Source organism: Mustela putorius, unplaced genomic scaffold (genome assembly GCF_011764305.1).
Source record: "Mustela putorius furo isolate JIRA1106 unplaced genomic scaffold, ASM1176430v1.1 tig00003856_pilon_pilon_pilon, whole genome shotgun sequence".
Taxonomy (NCBI): Eukaryota; Metazoa; Chordata; class Mammalia; order Carnivora; family Mustelidae; genus Mustela; species Mustela putorius.
Window position 1 is genome coordinate 1,747,500 of NW_025422008.1, and position 19,027 is coordinate 1,766,526.

Consider the following 19,027-nt stretch of genomic DNA (forward strand, 5'->3'; position numbering starts at 1 on the left):
CCGGAGTTGGGAGGAGCCGTCAGGGCGCGGAGACTTCCCCCAATGCCTTAATTGGGCCGGGCTTTAGATACGACTACGACTGCGCCTGCGTCCATCTTTTTTCCCTCCTCCCTGGATGGAACGGCGTTTTAGAGCGGCCCGCCAAGCTGCCCGCTTTGCGCAGGCGCGGTCAAGGGCGGAGGCCGCGCCCAAGGAGCGAGGTGTAGGGGTTGTGGCTTAAGGGCAGAGGGCGTTCTCGCGCTGGGTAAGGGGCGTTCGGGAAGAGTCGGTTGGGGGCGGGAAGGGGCTGAGAGGGGGTACGGAGGTGGGTTCAGGGGTCCATAGGGGAGAGGGCTATAGGGACCAGGTAAAGGAACAGATGAGGTGGCCCTAACAGCCTTAGAGCCCAGGGTCCAACAGGTTGAAGACTCGGGTTTCTGGGGGAGAGGTGGTGGGGTGGAAAGAAGTGAGAGCCTGCTAGAGTGCAGGGAAGCTCGAGCAGGCAATTGGGAGATGAGGGGGAAGTGAGGGACCAGAATAATTCCTTCAGGAAAAAAGCAGATGAGGCCGTACCCAGATAGGGGGAGGAAACACGTGAATTCTGGTGGGAGGATAGGGAGACCTTGAAGAGATCTCTCTTGTGCTCTGGGACTCTGGAGAGTGGAGGGGAGGCGACAGGAATGTCAGCTGAGGGCACAGTAAAGAGAAACTGAGGAAAGTTGCTGGAAGGGTTTGGATGAGATGTCAGAAAGCTGGCTTTTCTGCCAAGAGGTGTAGGCTCCCTGGATTCCCCGGGTACCTGGGAAGATGTCTTGCCCTTCATGTGGCCATATTCATCTGGGGCCAGGCCTTGGGCCAATGCTTTAATAGGGAAGGACCCAGGAGTCATGGCTTGGTGGTGTCTGGATGGGCTTCCGGAAGGCCTTGCTGAGCCATGGAGAGAACTCTGGAGATTGGGCTCACAGCCCCTGCACTGCACACCTCCGTTCTCACCTACAACAAGGAACAGCAGAGACTATAGAAACTTAAGGAGGAGGGTAAAGGCTCTGCCTGGAATTCTGAAAGTATGAGTAAAACCTAAGAGCTCCCTGTCTCAAGTTAATTCCCTCCCACTGTTACTGCCATAGTTCTGTCAGGAACCGGGTTGGGTAAACAAGTGAACTTCGGGTATTTCCTGCTTCTCTTGGGAAGTTACTAATGACTTTATTATTGTAGGAGCTTTCTAAGATATCCTGAAAATTGAACCGGGGTGTCCTTGTTTCTCCTACTGTCCAGGGAAGCATAGATGGCTGTACACAGAATCTAGAGACTTCATATAATGTGGAGATGTTTCGACCTCCAGGTCAGTGGAACCAGGAAAGGGGACTGGTGATTGTCTCTCCTTAGGAAACTGACCATCTTTGTCCTTGTGATTCCTCAGGTTCCACTGGGCTGATTCCCCCTTCCCATTTCCAAGCTCGTCCCCTTCCAACTGTACCAAGAATGGCTCCCACCTGGGTTTCAGACATTCCCCTGGTCCAACCCCCAACCCATCATGATATCTCAGAGAGGCGGCCAGACAACAAGAGACCTCCAGTGATGTTGTGGGAACAGGATGTTTCTGGCAATGGGAAGGAGCCAGGGCGGAGAGGCAGGTAGGGATTCATTGTTGCTCTTTTCATGGGCTTGCTTGCCAGTGACCTTTCTTCCCTGAAATAGATTCCTTACCCTGTTTCAGCCTTTAGTTCCCTAATATGTGCGGTAACCTAAGCAGTTACTAAAAGTTATAATGTACAAGTAATAAGGCAGTGTGCTAGGTGCTAGGAATGGGGGTAACAAAAATGAATGAGATTCTGATATCAATGAATTAGAAATCCTAAGGGAAGAGGTAGATTGACCAACAGTTGACAGTAATAAGCATAATATAAGGCAAGATAAAGAAGTGCAAACTAGTAGGAGTACAGTCTGTACTGTGGTAGGGTTGGATTCATTCTAATGGAGTGCTTGCCATTAGTGCTGGCCATGCTGTTTGTTGATGTTTTGTTTGTAAAGTTCTGATTCTTAGTCTTGATGTTTCATTGTATGTCTTCCTCCAATGTACCAGAATGTCATTCTGCCATTTCGCTCTAGATTGGGATTGCACATGGGACCCTGTCCAAGAGGAAGGAGCATGATGAAAAAAAGGGGAGCCCTGGAGTGGGTGTCAGGAGACAGAGACTGATGCTACCAACTAGGGTCCTTTGGCCAGTCAACTAATATCTCTAGGCTGTAGATCTCCACCATTTTAAAAGAAAAATCTTGTGGTTCTGGGCCTCAGTGAGGGAGTTATGTCAAGAGCCATGTTATCATAAGCTGCTTTAAACTTTACAAAACACCAGTAGACTATGTAATTTATTGATGTGCTGTTGACTCCTCATACAGGATACATAACACTCAATAAATACTTTTAACTAGCACCTGGTCTCACTGTATTGATACTGGAAGCCATGACCTCTCTTCCTTGAAACTTCCTCCAACTTTTCTTTGCCCTTAAATCAGAATTCAAAGTCTCTGGCTGTCTTCCAATCCCTCCATTTCAGAATGTGTGGCCTAATGATGTGCACATTTGGTGTTTAACACGTCTCCCTGTGTATAGCTCAGCAGAGATTGTGTTCCATGATCTCAGCTAGCCTTTAAGTCCTTTGAGCCCAGACAGTGAACCTAATATGCTTAGTAGGGCCATGATAAAAAACAACAGTGATGCAAAGGCGGAGATCCCCGTAGACCAACTTCATCCCCACCATCTCCACACACAATAGCAGAGGGATCCTTTTCTTCTTCCCATGTCCCTTTGTGCCCTCTGCCACCCTCCCAGCACCAGCGATAGGTCTCACGTGTGCTAACCTGTCTTTGAAGGTCTGTGGAGCTAGCGGGGTCACATGCTCTGAGCCAGCAGGCTGAGCTGATCTCTCGGCAGCTGCAGAGTTGCGGCGGCTTGAGGAGGAGGTCCGAGTCCTACGGGAGACCTCACTGCAGCAGAAGATGAGACTGGAGGCCCAGGCCATGGAGCTGGAGGCTCTGGCACGGGCGGAGAAGGCCGGCCGAGCTGAGGCTGAGGGCCTGCGTGCTGCCTTGGCCGGGGCTGAGGTTGTCCGAAAGAACCTGGAAGAAGGGAGCCAGCGGGAACTGGAGGAGGTTAAGAGGCTGCACCAGGAACAGGTGAATGTGGTGGGGGAGAAGGGTTTAGCTTCACAGTGAATGAACTGGGCAGAAGCTTCCCAGCAAAGAGTGGGTTCCACAGAAGAGGTCCCATGAGCAGAGGAGTGATGAGATGTTTGGTGAAGGTGAGAGATCAGAGGACCTGGAACGATGAATTTGGGTGTCTTGGTCTTTATTCAGGTTGTACTTTTCTCCCAGGACTCACTTGAAGCCCTCCTTCCACTTCCAGTAGGAAGTATTTTGTCTTCCTACCTCACTCTGGGTACTCACTTCATGTGAGAGCATTGTAGGGGTAGTGAGGAAGGTGGGAGAGGGTGGACTGGGAAGGGAGCTGACTCATTCAGGAAGCATTTATCGTGTTTACTCTTTGCCATCTTTGAGATAGGAACCAGGACCCTGAGGTGGGCAAATCAGCCTGAGTCCTGGTGGGTGGAGCTGACAGCCTAGTGGGGGACATGCACATTCAGCACCTAATTTAATCCTAATTAATCAATTGCAATTGGGAGAAATGCCATGCAGCAGAAGGACAGGGAGCTCTAATGCGCACAGTGCGGCGTAGGAACACCACCCTAGTCAATTGACATGTTAGGAAATGAAACTATAAAGATACCAAAAGAAATCATTGGTGAATTTTCCTTTTTTTTTTTTAAAGATTTTATTTATTGTTATTGTTGTTGTTTTAAAATATTTTATTTATTTATTATTTTTTTTAAAAGATTTCATTCATTTGTTTGACAGACAAAGATCACAAGTAGGCAGAGAGGCAGGCATAGAGATAGGGGAAGCAGCCTCCCTCCTGAGCAGAGAGCCCGATGTGGGGCTCAATCCCAGGACCCTGAGACCTGAGCCGAAGGCAGATGCTTAACCCGCTGAGCCACCCAGGTGCCCCTAAAGATTTTATTTATTTATTTGACAGAGACACAGAAAGGGAACTCAAGCAGGGGGAGTGGGAGAGGGGAAAGCAGGCTTCCCATGGAGCAGGAAGCCCAGTGCGGGGTTCCATCCCAGGACCCTGGGATCACATGACCTGAGCCGAAGGCAGATGCTTAACAACTGAACCACCCAGGTGCCCCAATATATATATATTTTTAAAGATTTTATTTATTTATCAGAGAGAGAGGGAGCGAGCACAGGCAGACAGAATGGCAGGCAGAGGCAGAGGGAGAAGCAGGCTCCCTGCTGAGCAAGGAGCCCGATGTGGGACTCGATCCCAGGACGCTGGGATCATGACCTGAGCCGAAGGCAGCTGCTTAACCAACTGAGCCACCCAGGCGTCCCCCAATATTTTATTTTTTAAAGTAATCGCTACACTCAGCATGAGGCTTGAACTCATGATACTGAGATCAAGTTGCACACTCTACCAGCCAAATCAGCCAGGTGCCCCTGGGTGAATTCCTTTATAACCTCTGATTGGTGAAAGCTTTTCTCCCTATGAATCAAAATCCAGCATTAAAGGAAAGATTGATACATTGGCTTTATAATGTTAAATTTAGAAATGACAGAAGTAAAATTAAAGAACATAAAAAACATTTGCAGTTCATATCATGGGAAAAGTTTGATGTCCCTAACATACTGTGTGCCTAGAAGTTGATAAGGAAGGATAGTAATCTAGCCAGGTAATGGACACAGGAGATAGTTCAAAGAAAAATATAAATGGCCTTTAGATTTATGAAAGATGCTTCATAAGAAGTTGTCATTTGAGCTGAATAGGAGTTGGCTGGTGAACTAGCATATGGGGAGGTGATGGGAGCTGGCAACACCTGGCAGCAGGTGGATCGTGAGGAGGCCAGAGGGGCTTGAGTATAGATGAGAGGGGCCCTAGATGGTGTGCGCATGGGGAGGCCTCGGGGTCTGTTCAGATCTTTGTACTTTACCTTGAGAGCAATGAGCAGCTGTTGAAAAGTATGTTATAGGGAAATGACATGATCAGATTTGTATTTTATGTCTAAAAAGGCCAGTTTTGTGGAGTGCTTGGCTGGCTCAGTCAGTGAATTTAAGCCCCAGTTTGGGTGTGGAGCTTAGTTTAGAGATGATAGATGGTAGATAGATAGTTCGATCGATCCATTGATCGATCAACCAACCAATTTTGTGATTTCCTTTTAAAATGATGACTTTGTGGTATGAAGATAGGGCTAGAGGGCAGCCTCTCTCCTTCCTCCACCACCTGTCCCCCAACTCCTACAGTGTCTCCCACATACTCATCACTGTTGGAGGTAGAGTGAGAAAAGGATAGGATTCCTACCTTCTTAGAGCTTCCTTTGGAATAGAGGGTAGCAGACACTAAGCTGTGGAGAGGATCATTCCAGATGATGATAGGAGCTGAAAATGACTTGGAACAGGTGATAGGATGGAGCAGGTGGTGGGGGGCCCAGTGAGGCCTTCTGAGGAGGTGACATCACCTGAGGTCTGAGGAATTGGGAGAAGCCAAGTGATAGGAGCTGAACTGAGAGAAGTGGCAGAGGCAAAGGCATGTCTGGCTTTGCAGGCGGAGGGAAGAAGCTGGGCTTTGTTGTCAGTGCTTTGATAAGCCACTGAAGACTTTATTTATTTATTTAAACTTTTTTCATCTATTTATTTGAGAGAGAGAGCATGAAAAGGGAGGAGGGGCAGAGGGAGAGGGATAAGCAGACTCATGGCTAAGCCTTGGGGCTAACTAAGATCATGACCTGAGCCAAAGTCAGATGCTTAACAGACTGAGCCACCCATATGCTCCCCACCTTGAAGGCTATTAAAGACTGGTCAGGAGTTTGTTGCATTTGTGCAGGCCCGAGATGAGGGTTGGTGGTGGTGGAGACAGAAGATGATCTGTTTAGTAGGGACCTGGCAGGAACTGCTGATGAACTGGCAGGTGAATGGAGGACAGTGAGGCACCAAGCACTGTCTGCATTTTGCCGTGTGTGCAGCTGGGCCATTTGCTGGGTTGTTGTCTAAGGTGACAGAAGATGGGAGTGCAGGGGCAGGGCCCGAGCGGAAGCAGATTTGGACAGTCTGGATGTAGGAGTGAGCTGGCCTCTGCTGTGCCCCTTCTTCTCTCCACAGCTCTCCTCCCTGACACAGGCTCACCAGGAGGCTCTTTCCAGTTTGACCAACAAAGCTGAGGGCTTGGAGAAATCTCTGAGTAGTCTGGAAACCAGGAGGGCAGGGGAAGCCAAGGAGCTGGCTGTGGCCCAGAGGGAGGCTGAGGTGCTGCAGAAGCAGCTGAGGTAAAGTGGGGGTGGGCAGCCGGGGAGACCTGGCACGTGGTGGACACGGTGACTCTCTCAGCTGCCTCACTGATGGCTGCCCTGTTCTCATCCCAACCCTAGCAAGGCCCAAGAAGACTTAGAGGCACAGGTGACTTTGGTTGAGAATTTAAGGAGATATGTGGGGGAGCAAGTCCCTCCGGAGGTCCACAGGCAGACCTGGGAATCGGAGCGCCAGGAGCTTCTGGAAACCGTTCAAGTCAGAGAGTATAGGGTGCATCTGGGTAGGGGCTGGAGGTTGGGGGGTGGTGCTCAGGGACCAGATCCCGGGAGAGGGGTGGCCAGGATAGAAGGCAGTGCTGACAAGGAGCAGCATCTGGATGCCGCTTGTGGGCCTGCATGGACGTCCCACAGAGGTCACTGCTCTCCCTTCCTGTCTGGTCCACAGCACTTGCAGGAGGACCGGGATGGCCTGCACACCACAGCGGAGCTGCTGCAGGTGCGCGTGCAGAGCCTCATGCACATCCTGACCATCCAGGAGGAGGAGCTGAGCAGGAAGGTGGGCCCCTTGCCCCCAGGGGCTCCCTGTGGGTACCAGCAGTTGGCGTACTGCCAGAACCTGCTGGCATCTTCTTTTCGGTGAACACCTCTTCTTGCTGTGGCTCTTTGTTGCTTGGGCAGGACAGAGGAAAAAACCCCAAACATGCCTCCTTCCTCTTCTCCCCCAGGAGCTCATCTTCCATCCCTCTTCCACCCTGCAGGTTCAGCCTTCGGATTCGCTGGAGCCTGAGTTCACCAGGAAGTGCCAGTCCCTGCTGAAGCGCTGGCGGGAGAAGGTGTTTGCCCTCATGGTGCAGCTAAAGGCCCAGGAGCTGGAGCACAGAGGATGCGTGGAGCAGCTGAAGGGACAGGTCACTTGACTCTCTCTCCCCCCGAATTCTCCCCCAGCTCCCGGCTCCTTATGTCAGGGATGGTATTAACCCGACAAAGATGTAGTGAGTGGTTTCCGTGTGCTGGGAGCACAGCCCCGAACAGAGGCAAGCTGTCGTGGAGCTCACATTCTGGAGCAAGCAATTAGACGCTGTCAAGAAATTATGTGTGCTTTAAGGAGAAGTGTGAAAGTGTGACAGAAAGAGATCGTGGGGTGGGCCAGCTTTAGACAGGATGCTCAGGAACGGCTTCTTCGAGGAGGTGACAATGGTCAAGCATGGGTGGCATGGGCGGAGGTGGTGAGTCTTTGTGGGTATGTCACAGCGAGCTTCCTCAACATGTTTCTGGAAGGAAACCCGGACTCAGACTCCATTCTCAGGAACCCAGGCTTGTCTCCCTGCATGTTGTGCTATCAGAGACTTGGGCACCAGCCCCTCCGTACCCAGTGCCCCCCTCCAGCTGTGCCCTGTCCCGCCAGGTGGCAGAGCTCCAGGACCAAGCTGTGGCCCAGAGCCAGGAACAGGCCATCCTGCAGCGCTCCCTACAGGACAAAGCTGCCGAGGTGGAGGTGGAACGGATGGGCGCCAAGGTCTGTGTGCCAGGCAGGGGTGATGAGGCGTCAGGGATTCCTCCCACCTCTTCCCACACAACCTTGTAGAGGGGACCCCTCTCCTCCTGGCATCTTTGCAGGCCCTGCAGCTCGAGCTGAGCCGCGCTCAGGAGGCCCAACGCCGGAGGCAGCAGCACGCAGCCACAGCCGAGGAGCAGCTGAAGCTGGTGGCCAACTCTGTCAGCAGGTACTGGGACAGAGGGTGCGTGGAGTAGAGTTCTGCTTCCCCAGCTTCCCAGCACCTTGGAGTTTAAGAGCCCAGGCAAGCGGCAATGAAAAGCTGGCAGTTGGAGGATGCAGGGCGAGAAGTTTCTAGCCCCAAGAGTGCCTGGGCTTGTTCTTCCCTGGGACAACCTGCTCCACAGTCCCCTGAGGATCGCTTGTTAGGACTACCATGCGTATTTGGTTGGAGGTGAGGCCATGCTTCCTCCTGTAGTTCAGTTCACCTGGGAGGATCACTACCTTCAGAGTTGTTTCGAGGATGGAGAGTGTGGCTACACTTTCTTTCTTTGAAATTTTACAGGCACACCCTATTTTGTTGGAACCAGATTTAACCCGTATTTTAAAGCTGTACACCTGTATGCCAGTTTCCTTCTTAATCACTTGCCAGCCTGTGTCTCTCATACCAACTTCCTGGGTGTTTCCTTCTTGCCACCTGTTTTATAACCTTTAGAAAGACCTCTCTAAGGAGGAACACACAATTCTTTAGGCTGGTAATAGCCCGTCCTCGGCTTTGGACTTGGGATGCTGATGTGGTCCTCGTAGACCTCCTGGCATGGTGCCTGGCGTGTCATCTGACTCTGTAAATGTTTACTGTTACCAGGAGGCTGTTCAGGATGGATCACGGAAGAATTATTGGTATAGCAAAACTGGTGCCAGATAGGTCCTTGGTGGGGTGGCTGATGGTCCCCACCATCACTTTGTTTTTTCTTTTCTTTCTTTCTTTTTCTTTTTTTTAAAGATTTTATTTATTTATTTGAGATAAAGAGGGAGAGAGCACAAGCAGGAAGGGGGGCAGAGGGAGAGGGAGAAGCAGGGAGCCCAACACGGGGCTCAATCCCAGGACCCTGGGATCATAACCTCAGCTGAAGGCAGACGCTTAACCGACTGAGCTGCCCAGGTGCCCCTCCACCATCACTTTCTGTTGGGTTAGTACCTTGAAGACTAATTTTACTTAAAAATTATGAAAATTTTAAAAAATCATGAAAATTTTCCACTTTGCACGGAATTAGACTAGTTATAATGAACCATCCATATTTGATTCGTTGTGCGTGCCTCCTACTTCCACGAGAATGGGAAGGTACACTGTACACAGAGTTTTAGTTTGGCACCAGGACATCACTGAAATGGTTCTTGCTAATGACTCATGGCCCACGAGGCTTAAAACAACCCACACTCAGACTGTTGTCAGGTTTGTTAGATAGTCTCTTGATGGCCTGGAGACTTTATCTGAAAATGGCTTTCTTTTTTTTTTTTTAAATGTTTTTATTTATTTATTTGACAGAGACACAGTGAGAGAGGGAACACAAGTAGGGGGAGTGGGAGAGGGAGAAGCCCAATGCAGGGCTTGATTCCAGGTCTCTGAAGGCAGCTGCTTAACTGACTGAGCCCCCCAGGTGCCCCAGAAAATGGCTTTAGAAGAGTCATGGGGTGTCGGAAGCATCTGCTCAAACACTTTAGGTAACACATCTCTGCCGTGCTGCTAGGAATACAACTGTCAGCCTTTGTCGTCTGCTTGTTTTTCAGTTGATACAGACTTGGACCCTCCTGGAGAACTCCACCCTTGCCCTGAGATGCTGCCTCACCCTCCTCCCAGGGCACCTATGTAGGCTTCTCAGCTTTCATGAGCCGTGCTGGTCCCGGTTGGGGCACAGCCAGCTGATAAGGCACCTGGATCTGGCCTTCACTGGCATCAGGGAATGGTTAGAGAGGATAGCTTTGATCTCTAGTGCATATTAGTGACTAAAAAAATAGGTTATGAGAAATAAATGTGTCAAGTTGCTTGCAAAGGTCTGCTGCCACGTAATGCCTTCCTGGGGTAAGGGCTCCTTAGAAAACTGATGGAAGCTATGTGCTTTGTTCTTGAGGAAAATGCACATAAGTTCATACACCCAAACGTGGCATACGGCACCAGGAGATTTCCAGAACCAGGAGACATGTCCAGCGGCTTGCTGGCAAAAAAGTCCAAGTCAGCTAGAGATGAGCTAGCTTTATGACACTCGATTTATTTAGCCTCTGGAGAATCATTTGTGCTGAACTCTGCTGTATTATGGGCTTGGGTCCAGATCAGATGTGACCCCGTGAAGCTCGTTCTTGTTTTTATTGCTCTTATTAAAGATAGTGATTGCGGGCGCCTGGGTGGCTCAGTGGGTTAAGCCGCTGCCTTCGGCTCAGGTCATGATCTCAGGGTCCTGGGATCGACCCGAAATGCAGGGAAGTTCCTCTTCTCTCTCTGCCTGCTTGTGATCTCTGTCAAATAAATAAATAAAATCTTTAAAAAAAAAAAAAAAAAGATAGTGATTGCTAGGACCCAAATGAGAAGTTCACCCTGGATTTTGGGACTAAGCATAGCTGTGCTGTCCTTATGAGTAACAGGATCATTTTTTTCTAACACTAACAGGCTTAAGCTCTCAGGTTTTCTTCATTGGCTGAGAGAGCTCAGACATAACTGGCCCCACCCCTTGGCTTCAGCTTCTTTCTTCCCTGCTATGCTTTTCCTTTCTGTGCTCCCCACATACTTCAGAATATAGGATAGAAGGAGTTGTCCTGACAGGTCACATCAACTCCTTTAGGGAATGAGGTGGGGTTGAAGGGTCAGTGACCTTGTGCCTTCTCCAGCTTTCAGACCTGGCTCCAGAGCACCATGGCTGAGGTGGAACGAGCCACCACCCAGCTTCCCTGCCTCAGCAGCCGAGTCAGCTACGCAGTCCGCAGGGTCCACACCATTCAGGGTGGGTAGGACGACTGCCAGCCACGCTGTGCTCCTGCTCTCTCCTCCCACATCCATCTTCATGCCTACTCGTCACCAGCCTGGGCATCCTTCCCCTTCCTCCCTTCCTCCCTTTTGTCCTCCTCAAACTCCTCTTCATTGCTTTCTGCCTTTTCTCCCCCAGGCCTGATGGCTCGAAAACTGGCCCTTGCTCAGCTGCGCCAGGAGAGGTGAAGTTTGGGGCGCTGTGAGGTGGACAGGAGGGGGTTAAGTGTTATTTGCTGGGACCCCAAACAGGAAGGACTGAAAAGGGGTGGGGGCTTAGGGATCAGGCTGGGTGATCTCCCTGGACTCTGTTTCTCTTCCCTGCCCCAGCTGTCCCCCACTCCTGCCAGTCACAGATGTGAGCCTTGAGTTGGAGCAGCTGCGGGAGGAACGGAACCGCCTGGATGCGGAATTGCAGCTGAGCGCCCACATCATCCAGAAGGAGGTGGGCCGGGCCCGGGAGCAAGGTACGTTTGGTCCTAGAGTCCCGGAGCTGGAGCAGGCACCAGAGCTGGGTGTGTTGGGGACAGAGAGAAGAGAAGAGCTGGGGTCTGGGGCACAGAGAGAGACCCTGGGAGTGCTACCTCTTTCCAGGGGAGGCTGAACGGCAGCAATTGAGTGAGGTGGCCCAGCAGCTGGAGCAGGAGCTGCAGCGGACCCAGGAGTCCCTGGCTAGTCTGGGGCTGCAGCTGGAAGCAGCCCGCCAGGGCCAGAAGGAGAGTACGGAGGAGGCTGCCAGTCTCCGGCAGGAGCTGACCCAGCAGCAGGAGATCTATGGGCAAGGTGTGCAGGAGGGGCAGTGGGTTTACCATGGAGGGCTGGGGGAGACAGAGGAGTGACGCTCCCTGCGACACACTCCATCTGCCCCTTCCCCCCAGCTCTGCAAGAGAAGGTGGCTGAAGTGGAAACTAGGCTGCGGGAACAGCTCTTAGAAACAGAGAGGAGATTGAACGAGGCTCGGAGGGAGCATGGCAAGGCAGGTGAGATTTGTTGGGATGGATACGGGCATCCGGGAAGAAGGAAGTGTTAGACGTGAAGTTTTTTGGTTGTTTTGTTTTAAAATTTTATTTATTTGAGAGAGCACGAGAAGAAAGGGTCAGAGGGAGAAGCAGACTCCCTTCTGAGCTGGGAATCCAATGTGGAACTCGATTCTGGGACTCCAGGATCATGACCTGAGCTGAAGGCAGTCTCTCTCTTTTTTTTTAAAGATTTTATTTATTTATTTGACAGAGATCACAAGTAGGCAGAGAGGCAGGCAGAAAGTGAGAAGGGGAAGCAGGCTCACCTCTGAGCAGGGACCCTGATGCAGGGCTCGATCCTGGGACCCTGGGATCATAACCTGAACGGAAGGCAGAGGCTTAACCCACTGAGCCACCCAGGCCCCACTGAGGGCAATCTCTTAACCATCTGAGCCACCCAGACGCCCCCTACATGAGGTTTTAAAAACTGTTTTGAATCCTGCAAATAGTGAAGTTACAAGAAATGGTACAGATCAATTCTCATGGTGTGAACACACTCCTGTAGCCAGCCCCCGTATCCAGCACCAGCATGAGCCCCACCCAGCCACTCCCCTCCATAAAGGCAACGGCCATCCTGACCTCACACCAACTGGTACCCCCAACTTTTTTTTGCCTTGGAACAATAGAAATTTATTCTCTCACAGTACTGGAAGCTGGAAGCTAGAAGTCTGAACTCAAGATGCTGCCAGGGCTGGTGCCTGCTAGAGGTTGAGAGACACTTTGATAACACCCCGCCCCTGGTGGGTGGTTGCCGGCAGTCTGTGGCATCCTTTCATTTGCAGGCACATCATTCCCTTCTGTCTTCATCTTTACATGGTGTGCTCTGCTGTGTGTGTCTGCCCCCAACTTTCTTTTTTTTTAAGATTTTATTTTTAAGTAATCCTTACACCCAGCATGGGGCTCAAACCCACAAACCTAAGATCAAGAATCTTACTCTCTACCGCTGTACGGACTGAGCCAGTCAGGTGCTTCCCCCTCTTTTATTAGGACAGAGTTCAAATACCTGGACAGATTACAAGAGTCACATAATGCCCACTTGTTTACCTCCTCTGACTAGATGGAACAGTTAGTAACCAATTTTTTTTTAAGATTATTTATTTATTTATTTGACAGATAGAGATCACAAGTGGGCAGAGAGGCAGTCAGAGAGAGAGGGGGAAGCAGGCTCCCTGCTGAGCAGAGAGTCTGATGTGGGGCTCCATCCCAGGACCCTGAGATCATGACCTGAGCCGAAGGCAGAGGCTTTAACTCACTGAGCCACACAGGCGCCCCTAGTAACCAATTTTTAAAAATATTTTATTTCTTGAAATAACCTCTACGCCCTGTGTAGGGCTCCAGGCCACAACCCCGAGATCAAGAATCTCGTGTTCCACCGACTGAGCCAGCCAAGCACCCAGCAGATGTTAATCTCTTGCCACATTTGCTCTATCCACATATATATACACACTGGTACGTGCATTTTTTGGGAAATACTTTAAGTTACAAACATCATGACCACCCAGCTGCATCTCCTATGAAGAGGATATTTTCTTACATAACCTCAGTGTCATTGTCATACGTTAAGAAAACATTAGTGGCACAAAATGGAATATCTGGTTCATATTCAGATTTCCTCTACACGACTCCAGGAAGTCTCCGGGATGAGGAAGGTACTTTGGGTTCACAGAGTCAGAAGGTCGTGGAGCATCAGCCACTACTCCCACCACACAGAGGAGACAGCCCTGGAGCATAAGTGGCTTCGCTGAGCCATAGAGCTGAGGGCCCAGTGTTCCCACGATTGCAGTCCTGTTCTCATGGTGCCTCTCTGCTTCTGGGCTGCCCCACACCTGTGCCCTCTGTGCCCTGGCTTCCACGTAGTGGTCTCCCTGCGCCAGATGCAGCGCAAAGCCACCCGGGAGAAGGAGCGGAACCAGGAGCTCAGGCGCCTGCAAGATGAGGCCCGGAAGGAGGAGGGGCTGCGGCTGACCCAGCGCCTGCAGGAGCTAGAGAGGGACAAGAACTTTATGCTGGTAGGGGAGAGAGGGAAGAACAGAGACCGGGGTCTGGTGGGGGCGGGAATGAGGAGGGGCGGCTCTGCCTGGGCTAGGTGGCGTTTAACCCTCTCCTTCCCAGGCCACCTTGCAGCAGGAGGGTCTCCTCTCCCATTACAAGCAGCAGCGACTGTTGGCAGTTTTTCCTTCCCTGCTGGATAAGGGGAAGTCTGCAGAGTCCAGCCCCTGGGCCCCAGGGTCTTCACTGCCTGTACCTCCAGGAGCAGCACCCATCTCCAAGGAGTCCATAAGAGGTATGGGCCATGTAGGAAGGGACAAATGCGGGGGACTTTAGGAATCTCTCCTTTAGGCACTCTGAATGCATGAGCATCATTCTCTGTGACCCTTGGAGGCCCACAGCCTCTCAACTGTGCCCGCATTGGGCCAGGGAACCTCCAAGCTGATGGCAGCCCTGTTTGCTGCACTGGAGCTGAGCTGCCCTCTCTGCTCAGCTGCTATCCCTTGGGGTCTTCTTTCCCAGGATCCCTCTCTGTCCTGCTCGATGATCTGCAGGGACTGAGTGAGGCCATTTCCAAAGAGGAAGCTATCTCTGAAGGAGACAACCAGAACTGTCCTGCTCCAGTCTGCCTCTGAACAGTTCCCTCTGAACAGCTCCGGGCACTCTGTGCAGCAGGGGGCTCAAGGTGGGCGGGGTGGCCCCCAGAGAAGTGGAGTGGGGGTGGGGAGGTCAGCCAGCTGCCCTTGTGGACACCGTGGACACCGGCCACCAAGATGCCTGTGAATCCTGTGGCTTAATAAAGACAACTGCAGCAGGTGCCGTGTTCTCTTGGGGAATGGGAGGGAATTCTTGCTGCAGCTATCTCTGTCTGGAAAATGCAGGGAGTGGTCTCACACAGCTACTTCTCTAGGTGGTACCTTTTTCAAAACCCCTTTCTCTGGCTGCTTAGGAAGTTTTTTGAGGTGCTCCAGAAGTTTATTCTCAACTTTTGTTTGAAAACTCTTCACCTCTGGAAAATGATCACTGCCAGGAGTCAGAATATAAAACATCACTCATTTGCTGGGAATCTCAGTGCCAAGCAGTTTCCTTGCTCAGGGACCACAGTGGTGGATTTGATGGGTGGGTCCCTGTTCCCTTGGTCTCAACATCCCAGCGCCGGGGCGGGAGATAGATGATGGACAGGTACCTAAGTGAACAGAGCAAGCGTTGCCATGAAGAGAAAAGAAATACAGTGACGTGACAGAACCTGGCTTGGGAGGGACAGCTAGACCAGAAGACAGAAAGGGCTCCCTGGGGAGGGGATCTGTGAAGATCTGCCTGCCAGCAGGAGCCAAGAGGGCCAGCAGAGGAGTCCTGCAGCGGGCAGGCAAGCACTGAGGCCCAGAGCGGGAGGGAGGGACTGGTAGCACGGGCGGGTTTATTTTAAGTCAATAGAAAGCCCTTGGAGTGCTTTTCAACCAGGTGCAGGCACACAGTTAAGCTGATATGTTTATGAGCTAGGTTGGCTGGCTGTAGAGGATGGGGCTTGGGTGGGGGAAGGGTGTTGGGGGGGGACCAGTTAGGAGGGTGCTGGGGAGGCTAGGGAGAGATGAGCTCCCGAATGGGGACATGGGCTGAGCTTGCCTTGGGGGGTATTGGGGTTGGGGAAAGGAGCAGAATGAAGGCTTCGAAGTGAGCCACAGGGGAGCAGACCAGATGGAGAACAGCCTGGGGAGGAAAGGAGTTCTGTTTGGGAGGCATTACTTCTGAGAGGCGAACTAGAGCTCTAGACCAGTGGCGGCCTTCCTGAGGTGGAGGTTCCAGGGTGTCTGAGACACTTAGACAAGACTCGCACTGAGCTCTGAAGGATGGGGGTGGGAAGGGCACAGAGAGCTGGCACCCAGAACCAGGGCAGCAGCCGCCTTGAGCAGGATTCCAGAGGGAGGAGGAAGAGGCGGGGATTGACAGGAAGCGGAGGCAGCTTCCTCCTGAGGCTCTGGGCTGTGACTGTTGGAAGCTGCTCTGGGGAGGGGGTTAGGAATCAGGATGTCCTCATACTTCCTCACCTGCCATCACCCCAGGCGGCTCCTTGATGAAATTCTTCGGATGTCACTGCTTGGGAGGCCCCCTAGGTGCCTGTGGAGGCATGTGGGAAGGCAGCATGTGGTTCCCAGTCCTGAGAGGAGTGAAAGGTCCAAGGACAAAACTGAGTCCCAGGGGGAGGCTTGGGGTACTGGCTGAGACCACTCTAGTTGCATCCTGTGTGTTTATAACAAGCCCCTGTCCTTGCTCTTGCCCGGGCGTCCTGCCTCCTGACCCCTGTAATTACACTGCTTCCCCACGCATGGTTGGCTCCCATTTCTTGGCTTCCCGTGGCTTCAAGGGATGAAAGGTGGACGTCCTTGTGATTACAGAGATGACAGGTGGGTATTGATTGCTGCAGGGTGTGTGTGGAGGAGGATGTGAACATAAGGGTGGGATGACCAAGGTCTAGGTCACTGATAGAGCTTGGGTGGCTAGATCCCAAAATGGGGGGGGGGGGCTAAAATGAGGGACGCTGCTGTCAGAGGTTAAACATTAGCCCTGGCCTTCCAAACGGGTTTGACCAGTTAGGTTCTGATGGGATTCCTTGTGTCACTGGGCTGGCCACTCCCCAGAGGTCGGACACTGCCTCTCACTCCTCCCTTATAAAGCCTCTTGGGGTTCCCAGGCACCTAGACTCAGTTTACCCCCAACTTCGGGGGCCAGGAGACAGCCATGATGCTCACCTGGAAGCTGCTGGGGATCCTGGTCCTTTACCTGTGTGCCGGAGGTAAGCTGGGAACAGGCCAGGGTGCAGTTGGAGGTGATGGAGGATGGTCAAGAGAGGCAAGTGTGAATTGGATGCATAGGAATAGAGGAGATTCTAGAAGATTCTGGGTATTCCCATGAGGGGAGGAGTTAAGAGATTGAAGGTGATGCAGGAAAGTGCATTTTAGCTCAATGTTTTTACTGGTTCAAGTGTAGGTTCATGTGGCAATCTAGATCAGAATCCAAGTGTGGGTGAGTATTCATCACAGCTGAGGACTATGTGTTTGCAGAGGGTGGGGTCTGGCTGCCACATGGGCACAAGGTGTGGATGGCTTTGGAGGTGTAGACCAGCACAGAGGCTATGCCAGTGGGAGTCCCAGCCAGGGCTGAATGGAGCTTACTTAGGTCAGTTCCTGTCCGTTTAAAATTGTTCAAGTCAATGATTCCGGTCAAGGTTTTTATGTCATTTTAAGATCCCTTTGGGTATTTTGTAAATGTGTGGAGAGCTCTTTGAGAGTTACCTTTCAAGTTTGTGGTGTCAGCTCAGGCTGTGGTCTATCCCAGAGAGGCTATGCCCCCTGAGTCTGCAGCTAGGGGAGGAGGGATCTGGCCCTCACCACCTTTTACCTTTCTCCTTCCTCCGCAGGCATCTCAGGCAGTGGAGAGCACCCCCCTCCCCCACCCACAGAGGCTGGAGAGGAGGAGGGCTCCCCAACATTGCCTCAGGGGCCCCCAATCCCTGGTGATCCCTGGCCAGGAGCACCCCCTCTCTTTGAGGACCCTCCACCTCCAGGCCCCAGTCGTCCCTTGAGAGACCTGCCAGAATCTGGAGTCTGGCCTCCTGAGCCCTCGAGAACCGATCCTCCTCAACCTCCCCGGCCTGATGACCCCTGGCCAGCAGGACCCCAGCCTCCAGAAAACCCCTGGCCTCCTGCCCCTGAAGTGGACCATGGATCTCAAGAGGAGCCAGACCTTGACCCACCGCAGGAAGAGTACAGATAAAGGGATTCCCCCACAGATATCTTGGGCCTCCAGGCAGAGTGCCCCTCAAGCCCATTTGTACCATTCTGATTCCTCTTCAATTTTTGCATCAGCCTCAATTTCCTTCCTCATTCCTTCAATTTTATGCTGAACTCTGAAAGTGTCATTCTCAATATTTTCTGTCCATTCTTGAGATCCACTCCACATTTTTCCTCCCTTTTTCTCTGACAGCTAAAGCATACAACCCTACCTCATGTCCTGTCCTCTCCCCTCTACCTGCTTCCCACCTCCTCCCTTTTCCCCACCCCTGGGGCTTCTGGGGCCAGGCTTGCAGCGCCTTTTTCTCTGCTGCCATCTGGTGGCCTACAGCTGGGAACTATCCAGAGACCATGACAGTACTTCCCATGAAATGGAAAAATAAAATCCATGTTTTCTTAATTTTGATTCTTGGCTCCTTCTTTGCCAGTGATTAGATCTTTGAATATTGAGATGCCTTCCTCAGGGCACAAACCTACAGAGGTCTGGAAGTAGTCTGAGTTCCTGTCTTGTCCATATGCATGTAGAGCCCAGCAGGAGGAGGTTGGAAACGTAACTATCAGAGTAACAAGGACATTCAGACCCACATTTCTCCTGTTCTGGAACCCCTATTTTGGAGAATGAGAAACCAAATTAGGTCTCTCTCTCTCTCTTTTTATATTTTTATTTATTTATTTATTTATTTATTTATTAAAGATTTTATTTATTTATTTGACAGAAAGAAATCACAAGTAGATGGAGAGGCAGGCAGAGAGAGAGAGGGAAGCAGGCTCTCTGCTGAGCAGAGAGCCCGATGTGGGACTCGATCCCAGGACTCTGAGATCATGACCTGAGCCGAAGGCAGCGGCTTAACCCACCGAACTACCCAGGCGCCCCTCTCTTTTTTTTTAAAGATTTTATTTATTTGACAGAGATCACAAGTAGGCAGAGAGGCAGGCAGAGACAGAGAAGGGGGAAGCGGGCTCCCTGCGGAGCAGAGAGCCCAATGCGGGGCACTATCCCAGGACCCTGGGATCATGACCTAAGATGAAGGCAGAGGCTTTAACCCACTCAGCCACCCAGGCGCCTGTAAATCTCTTTTTAATAGCTTATGGTTTGCACACTCCTGACTGAACGTGAAAACTTTCCTAAGGGTGTGTGTGCAGGAGTAGGATCTAAGGAGATCAATTTCCAGAAGTATATGTATCCTTTCCTAAAACGAATCTGTCTGAGGGCTGTACTGTATTATTTCCCCATTTCCACCTGCCTCCATTAACAAACCATACTTCTCCCTCTAGAAGGAGAAAGCCCCAGCTCTCTTGTTCACCCTGAACATGACTTGGGTGCTCTTCCTGGAGTTGCTAAACAAAAGTCAGTGGGGAACAGAAATCAGCCTTTTCCA

The 19,027-nt window shown here is 51.5% G+C and overlaps 2 protein-coding genes across 4 annotated transcripts; both read left to right on the top strand.

The window, feature by feature from the left end:
• The first annotated feature begins 115 nt into the window (after positions 1–115).
• Positions 116–14,674, top strand: CCHCR1 (coiled-coil alpha-helical rod protein 1). The gene is given in 18 exon segments (XM_045065192.1): positions 116–244; positions 1,400–1,613; positions 2,854–2,915; positions 2,918–3,156; positions 6,196–6,359; positions 6,462–6,597; positions 6,787–6,897; positions 7,100–7,249; positions 7,747–7,857; positions 7,959–8,065; positions 10,717–10,829; positions 10,992–11,037; positions 11,183–11,319; positions 11,447–11,635; positions 11,731–11,832; positions 13,729–13,880; positions 13,984–14,155; positions 14,383–14,674. Coding segments are annotated over 17 exon segments (2,256 nt in total). The 5' UTR covers positions 116–244; positions 1,400–1,461; the 3' UTR covers positions 14,496–14,674.
• PSORS1C2 (psoriasis susceptibility 1 candidate 2) lies at positions 14,066–18,054 on the top strand. 3 transcript variants are annotated; one of them, XM_045065194.1, is made up of 4 exons: positions 14,066–14,155; positions 16,223–16,262; positions 16,550–16,651; positions 17,276–18,054. In XM_045065194.1, exons 3-4 carry the CDS (start codon positions 16,597–16,599, stop codon positions 17,629–17,631), a joined length of 411 nt encoding a protein of 136 aa, XP_044921129.1. In that variant the 5' UTR covers positions 14,066–14,155; positions 16,223–16,262; positions 16,550–16,596; the 3' UTR covers positions 17,632–18,054. The 3 variants fall into 3 exon arrangements, with proteins under 3 accessions (XP_044921129.1, XP_012906316.1, XP_012906315.1); XM_013050862.2 differs by lacking the exon at positions 14,066–14,155 and adding an exon at positions 14,425–14,545 and having other exon boundaries at positions 16,254–16,262; XM_013050861.2 differs by lacking the exon at positions 14,066–14,155 and adding an exon at positions 14,454–14,545.
• Positions 18,055–19,027: the final 973 nt, after the last annotated feature.